Raw genomic sequence first — 16850 nt, 5'->3', positions numbered from 1 at the left:
TGGACACCAAATTGCAGTGAAGTATATTGATACATAAACATACGTAAACATACACAGTTAATCTTTGGTTGTAGTACAGTTCGGACTGTATGTTTCTCTAGAACAGAGCTTTTCACACCAAACCAACCCATATCTGCTAAAGTTGTGAAAAATTGGTCTACAGGCCGAGTTCTTATTCAAATCTCTAGGGCTTGCTAGATTATGGAGCATTTCTGGGTCCCATATTACTCTCTTTCTTTAATTATGGACAAGATATGAATCTGTTTATCACAGTATTAAATAAAACACTGCAAACACACTGTGAGCACTGTTTCAGGAGGTGTTCTTTCTCAAAAATCACCCATTATCCTCTGTTGACCTTATTTAGAAGCAGACGAAGAACGTTAATCTTCATCCTTTGACTTTTATTGTCTTTGTTTTATATAGAGGATCCAATTTACCATGAGTGCCGCTCCCCATAATGACACACTACAGCCAGGTTCGTTCTCGGGGAGTGCGCAGACGCCAGCCTCCAGACCGCCAGCCTCCTCCAGAGACCCCAGCACCTCAAAAAGAGTGTGTTTCTACAAGAGCGGCGACCCCCAGTTCTCTGGGCACCGGGTGGTCATCAACAGTCGCACCTTCAAGACCTTCGATGCCCTGCTGGACGCCCTTTCCAAGAAAGTGCCTCTACCGTTCGGAGTACGCACCATCACAACACCCAAGGGTACACACGCAGTGCGGAGCTTAGACGACCTGCGGGACGGGGCCTCTTACCTGTGCTCAGACCAAAGGAGGGTCAAACCCCTCAACTTGGAGGAGATCAACCGGAGACAGGTGCCCTGGAACACCACCAGGCCTGCGAGTTCTGGACGACATGGACGCAGGGGCCTGATTCGGCAGCTAATAAAAAAGAATGAAGTGAGGAAGGCAGCTAAAGGGGTTGAAAGTGCTGTGACAGTGTGGACACCCAAAAGGCTGGTGGTTTATAAAAACAGGGATCCCAGCACTAGGAGAACAATTGTTTTGCAAAGGAGGACTGCTCCAACTTTCCAGGCTCTGCTGGATTACCTTTCTCAAGTGTTGCAGTTCCCAGTCGTAAAGTTGTACACAGCTGATGGCATACGAGTAAGAATGGCTTTTCTATTCATTTGTAGCATTTATGTGCTTTTCACATATTGGTTCCATGTATTAATACATTTTCACAGGTTTACAGCACAGACTCTTTATACAGAATACATAGATACATAGTAGGGCTGGACGATATGGTGAAAATACTGTATCATGATATTTATTGTGATATTTTAAGACGCAGACAAAATGCATCAGTAGCAACATAAAAAATAATGCTATTCAAAGACTCCCCCATACTGAGTACAGTTAGTTCTATTAAAGACCTGCTGCACTTCATCTAATTACACAGCAGCTCTGTAATAAAATAAGCAGTTGGTCATTGTTCCTTAAGCACTCGATATCCTGAATATGCTTGCTTGTATCACGATAACAAAGTTTATCACAATTTCTAATAAATATCGTCACATTGCCCACCCCTAAGACATATAGACTATTTATATAGGGTCATTCCTAGTGGTTTGATGTGAAAGGCAATTAACTGACCTTTTCTGGTTTTACTTGCAGTGATGATCGTGCCTAATTATACACTGCATATTTCTCTTCACTATAAATATATTTTTTAAAATACAAATTGTCCCACAAGACTAGAGTAACTGTGACAATGTCTCAGGCATCAGCCAATGTATTTCTAAGCATATCATCCAATAACTTTTTGTGGTGTAGCTTTTAGAGGCCTTCAACCCTTCGTTCCTATCACCACCACTGTGAAAAATCCAGCTTTGGTAGGTTCCTATAAAATGGAACATTTCAAAACACTCAATCTTAATGGGCCTTGAGAAAAGTCCTTAAAACAAGCCTGAAGTCAAAATCATGATGTGTTTTTTAATGGCAGAAGTTCACAGCTATGCTCGTATAATGTTGGGTCCCACTGTGCTTGTAAAATAAACAAATCCCAAATGAGAAAATGAAGAAGAAGAAATGTCTGAATTTAGTGATTGGTGAGCGATTGGTGGCCCAATGATTTGATTATCTTTAGAAAATCGTTTTGTGGAACCCGCCCTTAACTGCAGATGGTGTTGGTTTCATTCAAGACATGTCCTTATTGTCTGTAGGAACACTGAATGCAACATTTTTAGAATCCCAAAACCAAAAAACCACACACAAATCACAGAAATCAATATAGAATTGATTTGACACTTCAAAACGATGCAACTATAAAGAGTTTTATAATTGGAAGTATTTACACTTCCTTTGGATTCTTTAAAGAACACCACATTAAGAATCACCTGTGTCACGGTCCTCAGCAGTGATTTAACCACGATGCTTTAATTCCCTGCCGCCAGCTGGGTGAAGGCACTATAACACTATAATCACCTTTTCCCATCTGGTTATCACGCAAGTGTTTAGACAGAGTTCATGTGACAGGTCAGAAACCGGCCTTAAAGTCACCAAAGCATTGAAAAGTACAGAAATCCATCATAGAAATATATTGGAGAACAGGTAGACACTTGAGACATGTCTAAAAGCAGTTTCTTTAACAGGTACACATGTTTGTGGACATTTTGTGAACATGGTTTTTGAAGTGGCTCGACTTTCACTTTGTAGGTTGACGGCCTACCTGCCCTGATCCTGTGCTCTGGGATAGTGGTGGCAGCTGGTAATGAGCCCTTCTGGCTGGGGAACTACAATCTCCAGGGATCCTCGCAGCCCTCAAAGTCAGCCGTATCTGAATCTATTGGGTCAGCTAAGACACACGCTTTGCCAAGTAAGCCTTAAGTTACACAATTCTGCTGTGATTTTGACATCATTTTACGTGATGGTGCAAGTCTGAACTTTGCTGAGTTGAAATAATTCTGAATTTGCTCAACTTTCCCCTTTATCTGCTCTTTTCTTTTCAATAATACCTGCAAATCTGAAAACCATATGTCATATGAAGCTAAAAAGAAGTCACCCAGCAGCCGATCAAGATCCAGAAATTTCTCCTTATCATCGGAAAGATACTTCATAGATCAGATCAATAAGTCACTCAGTGGAAGTCTGTCTGAGGACAATGGCCAGAATACAGGATCAACAGACCCCGAAAACAACCAACCACTGGAATCAGATGGGGTGGAGACAAGTGATTGTGTGGCCGGTATCGAGGAAAAGGAGCACTTCGTCATGCCGTCAGAGGATGACATTGAGAAATCTTTCTGTGTGAATCAGGATGGCAGCATGACAGTGGAGATGAAGGTTCGCCTCACTATAAAGCACGAGGAGATGATTCACTGGACCACCACGCTGAGTCGGACCTGCGCTAACAGCCAGCAGAGGGCAGTGCGTTCACAACCAGGCTACAACTCCCCAGAAAACAAGAACTGCTCTGCAAAAGAAGCAAAAAGACACACCTGTGAGTCCAGTGAAGATAACACCAACACTGAGAAATCAGCGGGAGAGGACCACTGTGGAAGTGCCACGTCCGAAGCCTTGGCCAAACCAAAGCCAGCGCTCAGGAGGCTGCCGACCCCAGGACCCAGACATGTGAGGAGAAAAGAGGCTTCAGTGGAGAACATAAAGAGGGTGTCCCAAAACGAGGTGCAGGAGAGCACAGTGGGTGCATACTCATACATGGAGCGCACAGCAGAAGGAGAGCTAACCGAGGGGTACTGTGTGGTCAGTCGTAGTAGCTCCAGCAGTACGAGGCCTGTACCAAAGCCCAGGAAGGGCAGCTCAGGAGAGGCCAAGCATAAAAGGACTCATTCTTCTGTCAGGTCTTCAAGAATGGCTGAGGTCCTTCAGCTTCAAAACAATGGGACTGAGGTTACGGAGACCGTAATGCACATTTATGAGTCACAGGGCATGTGTGAAAACTATTTTGCAAACACTCAGGTTACTGCTGATAAAGGTTTCGAGTTCAGAGCCAACGCTAAAGAACCCAGGAAGCCTGACTCAACAGACTCAGGGCCTCGATCTTCAAGCAATGACTGTGACGTTGATCTAACCAGACAATCCACAAGCTCTGATTCTCAGAATGCAAGGAAAAATGAACTGTTGTCCTTGTCATCTGGCCAGTCCAGCCCTTCACAAAAGATAAAGAAGAGTCCATCCTCTTGCACAAACAGTGAAAAGCGAGCCAGGCCCAAATCCTCACAAGAGGGACTCGAGGACCATAAGGTGCGCACTAAAGAGAATCCTGAAAAGAAAGGGACTGAAAACAGGAAGGCAAAGACCCCAAAATCAGAGAGGTCAAAGGAAGGGACATCTTCTGATACCACTGTATCTGACAAAAAGCAAAAGGGCAGTGTCCCTGGTTCCTTAAAAGACTTAGGGAAGAGTAAATCTCCAGAGTCACAAAGCCATACTGGTTCAGAAAAGAAGACGGTTAGCTCAGCAGAAAGTGAGACAATCGGGCAGAAGATAAAAAAGAAAAAGAAAGAAAAACAATCACCAAAGTTAGATAATCCAAAAGGATCATCTGAAACAGACCAGAATCAAGACAGCACAGCCTCCCAGAAATCACCTAAGAGTAGTAATATATGTCATAGGGTCACATCAAGGGACTCATGTCAAACTGACACCCCAAGAGCTCCCATTAAGAAAAAGCATTTAGATGTTCTGCCACCATCCCATCTGGCTCCTTTCAAGATGCTGGCAAAGCCAAGGTCTATGAATGAGTGCAGAATAAGAGCCCCTAAAGAGAGCAAGGAGCTGACCGAAAGCATTTCCATGCCTGTGCTCCATTCGTCTCCCTCCAATGTCCATCAATATGTGGAAAACTGGCTGAAAAAGATTCAGCCCGAATCAGTGCCCTACATGGATGAGATGGATCAGCATGAAGCTGAAACTGCAGCCAGACCCAAGTTCTGGATTGGAAGTGGTTCTGCAGACAGCTCTGAGATAAGAAGCGAACCAGAACAGGATGGTGTGCCCAGAGAATGTCCTTCTCTGGAAGATAGTACAGAGGCCATTGAGAGGCCATTGTCTCGTCCACCTGTGCAGATCAGGTGCGAAGGAGAACCTGTGGAGACACAGAGGATAAGAGGATTCTGTAAATCAATGCCCAGCGTGAGAATCCACCCTGCTGAGCAGGAAAGTCACATGAGAATGCATAGGTCCTCCGAGGCCCTGGTTACCCTACAGCCTGATGCAGAGGGTGAGACATCACAGGGTACAAAGGTCAACACTAGAACAGGAGTGAAACCTGTTTTGCAACAGCTGTGTTTATCTATTCAGTCTATCAGAAGGACCTCGAGCCATTCTAACCTGACAACCTTGGAGAAGGAGAGGTCTAGCAGCCTTCCTGACTTCTCATCTCAGGTTGCCTCTGTTTTTGGGTCTCCGTCCAAAGCTCTTCTCTCCTTCCTATCGCTGATGACTCTGAAAGATGGCATCTCCAGCCCAAGCAACGAAGACCCACTCAGTAACTCAGGCAGCTATCCAGAGGCCCTGCATGTAATGCAGTCCTTAGAAAAAATAGCCAACATAGAGGACGAGGAAGAGGTGAAGGCCAGTCTGACAAGTCTCCAAAGCTCGACCTCTTCCCAGTTAAAACAGAGCTGGCGAGATTTCCAAGATAGAAATGACACTGAGGGAACTCCACCACTGTCACCAAGACAGTCGGAGCAAGAGTTTGCCCTGGAGGTGGACTCTGAAGGAGAGGATCATGACAAAGAGCACAATTTCGGTATAGAAGAGTTGATGGATGAGCTTAACATGTCAGAAGACCTCCGAAGAGAGATTTCCTCACTTGTTGACGGGGATCAGACAGGTTCGGAGAAAGCAAAACTAACTAAAAAGCCTTCCGGTAATGAACTTACTGATAATGATCTTGAAAATGAGGTCGCTGCCACAAAAGATGATTTCTTGGTGGGAGAAGGAGGCTATTCGGAGGATAGAGCAAGCCAAGATGACATTGCAAGGGTTGAGGAAGCAGGTGGTTTGCAGTCTGAGCAGTTGCATAGAGTGGAATCCTGTCCTCCAGAACCAGCACTTCTAGATAATGACCCAGTTATGGAAGAGTCAGAAATTGTGGAAAACGACACATGCCAACCTGATCCAATTGTCCAATCCGGTGATGAAAAGTACACAGAGAACATAACATGCCAGGAAGATATGCTTGAAGTCCCAGATCCCACGCAAAATGATATTGAGGAGGAGAAGAAGGAAGAAGAGGATGCTGAACTCCATGCCTACACTTCAGAAACAGATGGAGTGGACGTATCAGAGCACCATGGCCAAGACTGCGAGACTGAAAAAGGAGCTGAATCACAAGAAGGAGATGTTAGAGAAACAGACTTAGATGAACATATCATCCATACAGAGGAGGAAGACGCCTATCAGGAAACCAGAGAAGATCCAGAACAGCCAGAAGCAGAAGAATATGAGCTCGATGAAAACCAAGAAGCAGAACACCAGAACAACATTGTTATCCCAGAAGATGATTTGGCGCTAAATGAAGAAGCTAATATGTCTGATGAAGAGGAACAGACTAATGATACATTTAGGAGTGAGGATGCTGAAGCCCAGCGCCAAGACCCAAGTGCAGCGAACTGTAACTCTGAGTCCCGTAACAGCCATGGCTCAGAGGTTGGAAATGAGAAGCTGGCACTAGAATCACCTAGTGCGTTGGAGTGCAGTGCAGATGAGGCTGATCTTGAGACTAATGACAATGGCCCAATGGAAGAGGAGGATGGTAATGACAATGAAGGTAGAGTGTCAGATCAAGGGGGTGTAGAGTCTGACCAAACGGAAAAGGGGTCTTGTAAATCCCAAGAATCAGACAGCAAACAGAAAGAGTTCCAGACATTACAGGAAGAAAGTGATGTTGAGAAACAGAGCTCTGCTGAGGAGAAATGTGAAGAAGAGGATGGGCGTGAGGATGAACAGAGCAATGCTTTAGACTCTGGCAAGGATGTTGATTCAGAATTAGAATCAAATGATCCTGAAGTTTCAGATCAGGAGGGTGATCACTGTGACCAAAGCAAGTTGGAGTCTTGCAAATCCCAAGATTCTGAAGTTCTCCAGATGGTGGAGGAGGAGAGAGTGGAGAAGGACGAAGAAGCAGATAGACATGAGTATAAACACTGTAACGCTTTAGATTCTGAAGAAGATTTTGAAATAGAACCAAATGATCACACAATGTCAGATCAGGGTGAAGAGCACTCTGACCAAGACCAGTCTGGCAAATCCCAAGAATCAGAAGTTGAACATGAGCTCCACACCCCAGACGAGGGAAATGTCACACCAGAAGAAGCATCTAAGAATGAGGACAAACAGAGTAATGCGTCAGATTCTGGCAGAGACTTTGAAGCAGAACCAGAGGCAATCGATTCTGCACGGTCAGATCAGGACGAAGAGCACTCTGACCAAGACAAGACACAGTCCTGTAAATCCCAAGAATCAGAAGTTGAACATGAGCTCCACACCCCAGACGAGGGCAATGTCACACCAGAAGAAGCATCTAAGAATGATGACAAACAGAGTAATGCATCAGATTCTGGCAGAGACTTTGAAGCAGAACCAGAGGCAATCGATTCTGCACGGTCAGATCAGGACGAAGAGCACTCTGACCAAGACAAGACACAGTCCTGTAAATCCCAAGAATCAGAAGTTGAACATGAGCTCCACACCCCAGACGAGGGGAATGTCACACCAGAAGAAGCAGATGAGAACGAGGACAAACAGAGTAATGCATCAGATTCTGACAGAGACTTTGATGCAGAACCAGAGGCAATCAGTTCTGCACGGTCAGATCAGGGTGAAGAGCACTCTGACCAAGACAAGACACAGTCCTGTAAATCCCAAGAATCAGAAGTTGAACATGAGCTCCACACCCCAGACGAGGGGAATGTCACACCAGAAGAAACAGGTGAGAATGAGGACAAACAGAGTAATGTTTTAGATTCGGACAGAGACTTTGATGCAGAACCAGAGGCAATCGATTCTGCAATGTCAGATCACTGTGGGCACCAGTCTGACCAAGACAAGGCACAATCTTGCAAATCCCAAGAATCAGACGTTGAACACAAGCTCGAGACACTAGAAGATGGGAATATCACTGAGGAGAATGAAGAAGTAGAAGATGAGCATGAGGACAAACAAAGTATTGTTTTAGATTCTGATAAGGACTTGGATACAGAACCAGAGGCAATCGATTCTGCAATGTCCGATCAACCTGGGCAACACTCTGACCAAGACAACACACAGTCCTGTAAATCTCGAGAATCAGACGTTGAACATGAGCTCCACACCTTAGAGGATGGGAATGTCACTGAGGAGAATGAAGAAGTAGAAGATGAGCATGAGGACAAACAGAGTATGGTTTTAGATTCTGATAAGGACTTGGATACAGAACCAGAGGCAGTCGATTCTGCAATGTCCGATCAACATAGCCAAAACTCTGACCAAGACAAGACACAATCTTGCAAATCCCAAGAATCAGACGTTGAACATGAGCTCCACACCCTAGAGGATGGGAATGTCACTGAGGAGAATGAAGAAGGCGTGGATGAGCGTGAGGACAAACAGAGTATTGTTTTAGATTCTGATAAGGACTTGGAAGCAGAACCAGAGGCAATCGATTCTGCAATGTCTGATCAACCTGAGCAACACTCTGACCAAGACAACACACAGTCCTGTAAATCTCGAGAATCAGATGTTGAACATGAGCTCCACACCCTAGAGGATGGGAATGTCACTGAGGAGAATGAAGAAGGCGTGGATGAGCATGAGGACAAACAGAGTATTGTTTTAGATTCTGATAAGGACTTGGATGCAGAACCAGAGGCAGTCGATTCTGCAATGTCCGATCAACCTGAGCAACACTCTGACCAAGACAACACACAGTCCTGTAAATCTCGAGAATCAGATGTTGAACATGAGCTCCACACCCTAGAGGATGGGAATGTCACTAAGGAGAATGAAGAAGGCGTGGATGAGCGTGAGGACAAACAGAGCATTGTTTTAGATTCTGATAAGGACTTGGATGCAGAACCAGAGGCAGTCGATTCTGCAATGTCCAATCAACCTGAGCAACACTCTGACCAAGACAACACACAGTCCTGTAAATCGCAAGAATCAGACGATGTACACAAGCTCAAGACACTAGAGGATGAGAATGAAGAAGACGTGGATGAGCATGAGGACAAACAGTGTAATGCTTTAGACTCTTTGGATTCTGAAGCTGAACCAGAAGCAAACTCTCCTGCAATGTCAGATCAAGATGGTGAGCACTATCACAAAAACAAGTCAGAGTCTTGTGAATCTCGAGAGTCTGAAGGTGATGCAGATACAGAGGCTGACTGTCCTGCAGTTTCAGATCAAATGGCTGTACAAGAGTCATCTAAATCCCAAGAGTCTGGAGACGAACAAGAACCCCCTACAAAAGTGCAGGAGACTATGACTAAGACTACCTCTGATGAAGAGAACGAAGGTGACAATGATGATGATGATTATGATGATGCTGAAGAGCGTGATGACCAACAGAACAATGCTTTCGTTTCTGACAAGGATGTTGATGCTGAGTCTGACTACTCTTACATGCCAGACCCTGAAATCAAGCAAACCGTGAGGCGAGAGCCATGCAAGAGTCAGGAGAAAAGAGGGCTTAAGGCCCAGTCAGACGAGATTAAGGGGTCGGAGAAGGCTGATGTGAGTCGTGGCTGCTATTGTGTGCCTCCTATGGAGATATCTCAGGAACTGCTGGACTTTGTGAATTTAGCCCTGTTATCCTCTGCTCTTACTTTTACTCATGACTCAAATGGACATATGAGAATTGAGCCAGACAGATGTAAAATCACAGAAGTATGTGACGATCAATACGTCCAGAGATGTCTTCCCAGCCCCAGCATGTCTGACCTCTCTGATTACAGGCCTGAGACATCAGACAGTGGTGGCGATCTGTCACAGGTTTCCTCAGATCTTTATACCGAGACTGGAGAGGAGGAGGTGGAGAAGCTGTCCGTCTACCCAGGCAGCGTTAGGCAAAGCTCCAGGAACGCCAAGAGACGTGATAAGACACTGAATAATGGTTTAACACATGCAAAACGTAAAGCTAGCCCTAGTTTTAAAAGCATCAACAGCTCTGCCTCTTTTCAAGATTCCTTACAGGAGCCTGCCTACTCTAACAGCTCAGGCTCATTAAATGGAGATTCTGAGCCTGTACAATGCGCTGTGTTTCATACAGGACTAGACTCCAGCGAAGGAGTCCTGATAGATAAGGGCAGGTGGCTCCTTAAAGAAAACCATCTCATCCGTAAGTCTCCTCCTGTTCCCATGGGAATGTATGAGAATGCGGACACTACGTCAGCTGACACAGGCCAGGACAACACGAGCGAGGATGCCCCCTACACACCTTGTAGGAGCCAGCATGCCCCACTAGCCGTCATATCCTCTTCTGAGCTGGAGGAGCTGGCAAAGCCTCCCACACCCAAGTGTACATACTTCAACATGCCTCACAGTAGTGACTCTGACCCCTTTCAGGATAGCCGCAGTGTTAACAGTTGCAAAGCAGCTGATGTTAGGAAAAGCAGGGAACTAAAGGTTTCTCCGATGGGTGAGACGCCCTCGAAAACGTGGGCGAAGAAAAACGGAAGTCTCCCCTCCTTCGCTTCCGTTGAGTTTAAACTCCCTGATGGGAAAGTCCATCCAGAGGCTGGCCTGGAATCCGGTGCTGTGGAGAAGACTGCGAGGTCTCAAAGCGTAAGCGGCAGGGCAGCTCAAGAAGAGGAGTCAGTCGAGGAACTGAATCTCAGATGCGGACGGCACTGTCCAATACTATGAATTACAAATGGGAATACAATCCAATCACCAGTATGTATCAGTTGCTATCCTAGAGCGCAAGAGCGTGAATCAACTGCCTAACCCTTTTAGATTGCTTAGCGTGCTTAACACGACACCTTTACAGTCTCAACAGAGGTCATATTCCCACACTGGTGCCTGCTTTAAAACGGTCCTTGGATTATAGTTGACCAGGGGTGTCCAATGTTATCCGCAGAAGGACCGGTGTGGCTGCAGGTTTACATTATCAACAACAAGTAGCGAAAGCCTGCTGCCGCACCGGCCCTTTGGGGGATAAGATTGGACGCTCCTATAGCAAACAGTTAAATCTTACAAAAATCACGTTGAGGTATGTTGTCTATCATGTCATTTTTCACCACGTCTGAACTTTATTGCACAGCTGATCTGACTTACTTGAAGATCTAAACCTTCCTAAGTGGTATTTGTATACTTGTCTATATGCATATTTATCATATGCACCTTTCCAGTACCACCACCAATACATTTCTTTTATAAAATAAAAGCAAAATTGTGATTCTAATCATTGTTGTGTTGTTTAATTGCTATTAATTAAAAGTATGGCTTATACAGTCCATTGTAAAGCCAGTGTGTTGCACAGAGACCAGATCTGAAGGTCCACCATAGAGTGTGGGTCAGGAAAATGCCTCTCTTTTCTACAGTGGTCAGGTACGGGTTACGCCATGTTGTAATACTGTGGCTAACCATATGAACAGCAATGCAATATTCTAAGACATGTCAAATAAAATCAAATAAAATAGAGTACTAAGTGATGTGTTCTGTACAGAAATGTGGGCAGTATATTACCCCCATTTACATAAACTAAGTAAAGTATTTCATACTACACTATGCACTAGTACTTACTCCTATAACAACATGGCAACCTCAAAACACAGCAGGCTACATGTTGCTTTTATAAAAATTGCATTTTTCATTTGTAGACTAACTACTGTAGATAGTTCTTCATCTTCCATTTGGAGAACATCCAATTTCAGTGGTTTTATCAGAAGTCTACTGGAAGTCTGCTTAACGGCAGTGCTTGCAGCTGCTTTTTAAAGATACTATAAAATATATATACATGTACTTCCTTCACATTTATATGTCATTGTTTTCCTGCCAAAACTTTAAATTTTTAATTGTTGCTTTTTTTTTTTTTTTTTTTTGCAAAATCTGCATCTGCCAGTTCTTCTTTGCATCATGTTTAACATTCATGACAAATTGACTCATATATAAATGCTCCACGATGACTTACAATACAATACAGTCATACATTGATGTCCTTTGAGAGAAGGTTTCCTCTCTCCACTGTAAAGTTGACATTTTGGAGATACAAGGCTTCTGCATGACAGCAACAGTCACTTATCAACGTACCCCACAAGCTCTGGGATTACAGTGAACACACATTTTACATATGACATGGTGATGTGCTAATCGACATGTGTATTCCTGACCTTTTGTGCCATGGTTTGAACTCCGGTATCTTTAATTTCCTTAAAGCAATTAAGCAGTTCAGAACATCAGAAATGAACAGGCAGTGTGTAAAGCTAGAAATGCTAAACGCTGTGTGTTATCCAATTATCAAACTTCCCTAACTGTTTTTAATTAAATATCACTGTTAGTTTAGCTGATCATCTCTCCCTTATGAAATGGAGTACCATGTCTGAGAAAATGGAAAACCCAGAAATCAGATTAAACACTAGGGCAGCTCTAAATGCCAAATGCCACACAGTTGCTACATTATAATAAAGTGAATAAACAACTGAGTTATTTGGGAGTGTCGCCGTCTTTGACTAAACATGACCTACTTAATGACCTACTGTAATATTAATAATATTGGCAACAGCTGGGGCTTGTGGCTTCAGGCCCTGCTCTGGTCACTGACTGTAAAGATTCCAGGTAGGCTCTGGACCCACTGCTACGGTGGTCCTGAAAGGCGAAAAACACACACAAAAAAACCCTCACAGAAATAAAAAGCAAATAAAGCTAGAAAATAAAAAACGACGCTTAAAAAAGGAGCAATATTAAATAAACCCAAACACACAAATTTACAAATAAAAAAGGCCCCACTTATTACCCCCAAAAAGGAGCAAACAAAATACATAAAAATCATCTTACAAATCTTAAAATACATCTACACAAACAAGAAGACACCTTCAAATTAAACAACATTTTTTTAAAAGCCATGATAAAAAAGGACTGCCCTCTTGCTGCACAGATGGGGGCGCTGTTTCTCCCCAAAAAAAACTCTGAAAGTTTCTGCAATGCAAACAAAAAAGAGTGCAAGCTAATTACTAAAGCTAACATGCAAAGGATTGTGGGAGTTTGAGTTTAGAAATCCAGCACAAGGCCACTGCGAGAAATTGCCCTATTTTGTGTAAGTCGTGTTATTGTGTAAGTCGAATAGTTTTATAGCTTTACCAGAAATAATGATGGGCATGTTTTTAATGTGTGTGCAATCATATTATGCTTATGTCATGTTTTATACTGATTTCTGAGGGCCCTGTTGAAACCTGTAGTAGCTATTGCCTTTAAACACTTTGCTTCCACCTTCAATTTTCTTATTTTTTACTCCGCAGTACTTGTGTCCATGCGTTTATTCAGGTGTTAGCTTTAATTGTACACAGGTGGCTTATAGGCTACATACACCAGTAATACAATTCCCAGAAGAAGAGTCAGCCCTAAGGTCAGAGCTAGAAAACATTGCATTTATTATTGCATTATAAAAGTATTCAGATTAATAAACCAACTATGGTTGGCACACAACTGAATCACTGTAGCCGTTCACTCGTCTTTAAGAATGAAAGGACAGTGTTTTTAGAAATGATTGAAATGCAATTGAATAAAGCCCTTAAATAAGAAAATTAGGATCTCATCTGCTTTGCATATTAGGCTGTTATTAGTAGATACAGTTAATCCCAATGTATTCCAAGCATCTGGCAGCTGAGCTCCCACAGTTTCTGCGCCATTTCATCATCTCTAGCAGCTCTGGTGCAGCTGGAAGGTCCACAGTTACTGCAAAGGAATAAAGGGAGCATGATAGATAAATTGTTAGCGATTACATTTCACTGACGTTTGCGCTTTGACTACAGTTGCACTCAGACTGTGTTCCTACATTGCACTTCTAAGCGTTTGTACGCAGCCCTTCAAATTAGTTCATTCAGCTAGTTGAAGGTGCACCCATTGCTGACCCAGGCTTTCAGTTATGCACACACAGCTTGTGTATTCCCTATGAAAAGCATTGCTAATAGTGTGGCACAAGAGCCTAAGGTCACCGTACTCAATGCCAAACATTAGCTAGAGGGTACAGCCATTAGCTATGGGCTGTGGAGCAGTAGAGCTGTGTTCTCTGGAGTGATGGAGCTCCACCCAATACCGGTGGGATGAGCTGGAGTGAAGTTTATGTTTCAAAACTGACTTGATTGCAATCAAATTCTCACAGCAGTGTTAACAGATCTGTTGTGGTGCCTAATACTGCGTCAAAGAGCATGTAAACCCCACTTGATTTCAGAAGAGCTGTGAAATGAGCAGCTGTCTACAAACTTTTGGACATATGATGCATGAGATTTGGGAAAACATGGCCTAGCTGTTTCATGGGAAAATTGGTTCAGTGAACCCTTCCTTTAGTGAAGGCTCTAGCACCTGTAATATCCCCCGCTCTCTGCCTGCAGAGCTGGCTCCACAGCACAGTAGACTGAAGTCTGAGCTCCCTGCACTGTCGTCTTGGTGAAAGGCCTGACAACTTTCCACATGCAGAGGAGGCCCAGGTTCATGTGTCTCTTCAGTTCAGTGCGGACGATTCCAGGATGGACAGCATATACAGTCACGCCTGTATCTATCGGAAATACAAGAAGAGTAAAGGGTTAAGAGTACGATTTGGCAGTGTGTATCGGTGTGAGGCCTGCATGGTTTAATGCTGGCTAAACTTTGACTGTATCTAAACAGCATATGCAATCAATTGACCAAGAAATTGATAAGATTAATGAATATAGGAGTTTAGCTGATGGCTAATGTATTAATCATCATTACATTAGGTTGTCATTTTTGAAAATTATATATATATAAAAGAATTCAGTGCAGCTAGATCACTGTTTTCTGACTATTGCGAACTACAGTACGGTTGAGGGGGTCCTCAAAGAACCCAAGCACCAATTCTGGCCCTGCAGCCTCAAGTCAAGTCAAGTCAAGTGGGTTTTATTGTCATTTCAACTACATACAGAGTACACAGTGAAACAAAACATTGTTCCTCCAGGACCATGGTGCAACATAGACACAGTGCATACAGAACACAAGTGCAACAGACAACCCAACACAATATAACACAATACAGACAGAGAATAATAAATAATTAGGGGTAGTGTGCAAATTATGCAGTGTGCAATAAATATTGAGTCCAGTGAGGTAGAATAGTTATTAGTGCAAAATGCTTCCCATATTGTCTGGGGTAAATGGTTGGTGAGAGAGAGAGAGAGAGAGAGAGAGAGAGAGAGAGAGAGAGAGAGAGAGAGAGAGAGAGAGAGAGAGAGACTGTGTGTGCATGGAACAGAAAAAAACATCCGTCCAGTCTCTGCTGGTTGCTTTGCGGACGCAGCGGGCAGTGTAAATGTCCATGATGGAGGGGAGAGAGACTCCGATGATCCTCCAAGCTGTCCTCACATTTGCGGGGTCTTGCGGTCAGAGACTGTGCAGGTCCCAAACCAGGCAGTGATGCAGCTGCTCAGGATGCTCTCTATGGTCCCAGATGTGGCTGTAAACTGGCCAAGTTCCAGCAACCACATCTGGCCCTCTTCTGTGCTGGGAACTGGGAACTCTCATCCACGCTCAAAAAACATGTATGAGCGTATGCTAGTGGTGCTTCTTGCTTAAAAATTGCTTGTCTACATCATGCCATGCTTCTTTCTTTTTGCAGTAACACCAAATGCATGCTGGGTATTGTAGTGCGAGAACATTGATGAATTAAATCATGAAAATGACAAAAGTGGGAATTCTGACAAACTGGTGAGGCTGAGAGATGCAATGCTGCACTACAAAAAAACTACACAACACAACAAATTACATAGTAGCTGCTACTTTTAGGCCAGAATTCCCCTTCCCCTTAGCTGTAGCTAAATAATCTACTGCAATCCTGCAGATAAACAATGCCCAGAGACTGCTACGGTGTGAGTTACTGAATTTATGTCATGAAGACTGAACACCCACTTGCCTTAAATGAAAAAAATCAATCTGTCCTGTTTACTTTAGGCTTTGTTTTGCATTATTATAGCCCCACGACAGCCTCCATGGGATGTACGGGAGTAGTTCTGTAATCCCTGCCTCAGCTTGGTAGATTCAGCTGTGCATCAGCTCATTAGGGCCTGTTGCTGGTACCTTAAATGGCCTCCCTGTAGGGGTTGCTAACAGACCCACATGTTGGCTGTTTTGTTGTTCTGTTGGGAGTTTTTTTAATTGCCTTCTTTGTTTTCTTCTTCACTTTGCACTTTTAGCACCAGGTTTAGACTCTGGTTTGATGCAATTGCTGCTAACAACCCAACCTCAGTTCGGAAAGGCCTTCAGGAGAAACCCCTCCTTCTGAAAGACCACCAGGTCATCAATAACCTAAATGGGTCTCACTGCAGGTCTGAAAGCGCAAAGGACAATCTTAAGTCTTTCTGTCTCGACCGGCCATGCCCTCCTTCTCCCCTTCCCTGGTTCTCTCAACTCTCCACCTCTACTTATCCCCTGGTCCTACCCCAACTGAAGGCTGTTACAGTCCCACCACTGGATTTCTCTTGGCAGACATCAGCGTTTAACACTGTTGTGCCAGAGCCACTCCAGGTCAGACTGTCCGAGCTGTCTGTGCCAGATCCCATCTGACTGTCGTTTGCAGATTTCCTCACCAGCAGGTGGCAGCAGGTGCTAGGACCTAAACCCTCAGTACTGGAGCTCCACAAGGCTGTGTGCTCTCAGCCCTGCTGTATTGTCTTTACTTCAACCACTACTGCAATCGGCCTCATAGGTTCAAGACCATTTACATGTCATCTACATAA

General features: G+C 44.0%; 2 protein-coding genes across 2 annotated transcripts in view; one reads left to right on the top strand and one right to left on the bottom strand.

Annotated features, from left to right (window-relative positions):
• The first annotated feature begins 441 nt into the window (after positions 1 to 441).
• On the top strand, positions 442 to 10812 carry LOC140561678 (uncharacterized). Its single transcript, XM_072686914.1, has 5 exons — positions 442 to 1107; positions 2659 to 2818; positions 2990 to 7183; positions 7607 to 8901; positions 9127 to 10812. The coding sequence occupies exons 1-5, from the start codon at positions 442 to 444 to the stop codon at positions 10810 to 10812; spliced, it is 8001 nt and encodes a 2666-aa protein (XP_072543015.1).
• Positions 10813 to 13642: 2830 nt separating this feature from the next.
• The window catches only part of LOC140562447 (retinol dehydrogenase 12), a 31900-nt gene continuing 28692 nt past the window's right edge, over positions 13643 to 16850 (bottom strand). The window contains exons 5-6 of the mRNA XM_072688111.1: positions 14467 to 14659; positions 13643 to 13839 (exon numbers count right to left, since the gene is read on the bottom strand). Of these exons, the coding sequence (XP_072544212.1) occupies positions 13737 to 13839; positions 14467 to 14659 (296 nt within the window). The 3' untranslated portion in view covers positions 13643 to 13736. The remainder of the gene's footprint in view (positions 13840 to 14466; positions 14660 to 16850) is intronic.

Source organism: Salminus brasiliensis, chromosome 9 (genome assembly GCF_030463535.1).
Source record: "Salminus brasiliensis chromosome 9, fSalBra1.hap2, whole genome shotgun sequence".
NCBI classification, from domain to species: domain Eukaryota; kingdom Metazoa; phylum Chordata; class Actinopteri; order Characiformes; family Bryconidae; genus Salminus; species Salminus brasiliensis.
Note: the sequence above shows the minus strand (reverse complement) of the source record. Positions and strands in the feature narration are given on the sequence as shown.

What these genes read in the sequence shown, in the direction of transcription:
- LOC140561678 (XM_072686914.1), top strand. Translation starts at nt 442, where the DNA reads ATGAGTGCCGCTCCCCATAATGACACACTACAGCCAGGTTCGTTCTCG. An exon ending in ACACAGCTGATGGCATACGA is followed by an intron (nt 1,108 to 2,658) that starts GTAAGAATGGCT and finishes TTCACTTTGTAG; the next exon opens with GTTGACGGCCTACCTGCCCT. An exon ending in TCACACAATGTCAGATCAGG is followed by an intron (nt 7,184 to 7,606) that starts GTGAAGAGCACT and finishes ACTCTGACCAAG; the next exon opens with ACAAGACACAGTCCTGTAAA.